We start from the raw sequence: 1,913 nt of genomic DNA, 5'->3' as shown, positions 1-1,913 counted from the left end.
GCTTGACTCTCCAAATAAGATCGCGCTCGCGTTTACGTCTACATGTAAGCAGTACGACACTCTATATATATTCGCATACACGTAGCTTTATACATCGTCCATGTATAGTAGTCGTATAGTTGCCAATGCTCTTGTCGTAGAAATTTTATATATATACGCGTGTATACATATAAACTGTGTGTAGATACATATATATCGGCTGGAGCGGCTTTAGCTTGCTTCGACTCTCTTTCATCTTATCGCAATATCAACGTCAAATACACCAGCTGCCCACCCACATCTTCGTGTAAGCACACGTACACACGCGAGGCTGCTGTTTGTAGCATATACACCCTTTTTTCGAACCATGTAAAGCTCTACTCACAAGCATACACATAATGCGTACAACCCGTTAGCTATATATTTCTTTACTTTTTGAACTCTGTTTCGTAAACGAAAAATACTCGAGTGAGAATCTATGATTTTGACACGCAAAACTATAATCAGAACAAAGTACTTACAACACTTATTTTGCAAAGTTAACTTAGTTTTTTTCTCATATTGTTTCAAGATTGATAAGATTTTTAATATTTTATAAGTAAATAAGGAATATTTTATTCAAAGTTTTAATTGCAATGATACATTTATACTTATGATTATATTTTTAGCACGCTATTATTTAAATTAAAAATGTTATAAAACTTTTACGGGATGTTTTAATCTGTTCTTTTTGTTTATTGATAAACAGTTTCTTGAGCTTGAACTGTTGGAACCGATTGAGACTGTTCATTGACTTCATTAATTTCTGAAGGAAGCGAACTCTGAATAACCTGCTGTTGAACCGATTGAGGTTGTTGATTTCCTAGTTCTGATTGAGTAGCCTGTTGAGACTGTGAACTGAATGATTGTGATTGTTGATTGGACGGTTGAGATTGATGATTTTCTGGTTTAGTGGACTGCTGTGCGGATGCTTGAACCTCCGCATTCGGTTCAACGTGCAAGGCTTTATTGACCAATTTTTTACCATTGTCCAAAACACCTTTTATTCCTTGACCAACTTTAGTCGCTAGTCCTTTGATTTTATTCACTTGAAAAAGAAGTCGATATATTGTATTAAACATGTGCAAAATTTTTGGAAACTTTTATTTTGCTTAATCTTACAAAATGTAAAAATTTACTTTTCCTAGCACTTTTCATAAATTGTATAATCATAGATATTTACTTTTTTTAGTTTTTATATAGTTTTCATAAGCCTATAGCAATCACTTACCAATATCAGGAGTAAAAGCATCTGTAGAAGTCAATGCGAATGCAGTAAAAAGGAAAAGGCACCAGAATTTCATTTTATTAAATATTATTCAAGTAAGTTTCTTCCGATATGTATTAAAATGAACTATTCAAACAATCGCAGCTTAGCCAGGTTTCACTGTTTTAACTGTAATGAAATACAAGCGTCAGACTATAAACTTCGATACTTATAAAAAAATCGTGCTATAGATAAGTGCAGTGATTTGCGTCTGCAATTTTTTAATCTCTTTTTTGAGTGACGGATGTGTCTACGCATTTTACGAGTTTATTCTTTGTCTAATCAAATGCTTAACGCAGACTGTGTTACCTGTCATTTAGTGGTTCTTACTTTTTGTCGTCATTCTCTATTATGGGTGTTCAAGTACTCGAAAAAACTCGTCATGATTGAGATTTTTTTTCGAGTTCGAGTTGAGTTCTCGAATTTTGAGATCATGGATTGTTTTTTGTACTCAAGCTTTTTCGAATATCTGAATTTTTCAGGACTAATCGAGCTTTTTTGGGTACCTGAGTTTTTTTCGAGTACTCGACTATTTTCGAGTTTAGAAACTTTATTCCATAAAACCTGCACGAAGAAAAAAAAAATTGATCAGAGCAATGTTTGCCGCATATCTTTACAACATGATTTA

At 33.3% G+C, this 1,913-nt stretch overlaps 1 protein-coding gene across 1 annotated transcript; it reads right to left on the bottom strand.

The window, feature by feature from the left end:
• Positions 1–637: 637 nt before the first annotated feature.
• Positions 638–1,400, bottom strand: LOC106659109. Its single transcript, XM_014381452.2, has 2 exons — positions 1,250–1,400; positions 638–1,066 (listed from the first exon to the last, which is right to left on the bottom strand). The coding sequence occupies exons 1-2, from the start codon at positions 1,320–1,322 to the stop codon at positions 714–716; spliced, it is 426 nt and encodes a 141-aa protein (XP_014236938.1). The 5' UTR covers positions 1,323–1,400; the 3' UTR covers positions 638–713.
• Between the last annotated feature and the right edge of the window lie 513 nt (positions 1,401–1,913).

The sequence above is a fragment of the Trichogramma pretiosum genome, unplaced genomic scaffold (genome assembly GCF_000599845.2).
Source record: "Trichogramma pretiosum strain Unisexual culture from Peru unplaced genomic scaffold, Tpre_2.0 scaffold16, whole genome shotgun sequence".
NCBI classification, from domain to species: Eukaryota; Metazoa; Arthropoda; class Insecta; order Hymenoptera; family Trichogrammatidae; genus Trichogramma; species Trichogramma pretiosum.
The sequence above is the reverse complement of the archived record's forward strand: the minus strand, read 5'-3'. Positions and strand labels throughout refer to the sequence as shown.

Excerpts from the sequence above, each read along its gene's own strand:
- LOC106659109 (XM_014381452.2), bottom strand. The coding sequence starts at position 1,322 with ATGAAATTCTGGTGCCTTTTCCTTTTTACTGCATTCGCATTGACTTCT. Across the intron at positions 1,067-1,249 it reads TGCTTTTACTCCTGATATTG|TGAATAAAATCAAAGGACTA; the intron begins GTAAGTGATTGC and ends TTCTTTTTCAAG.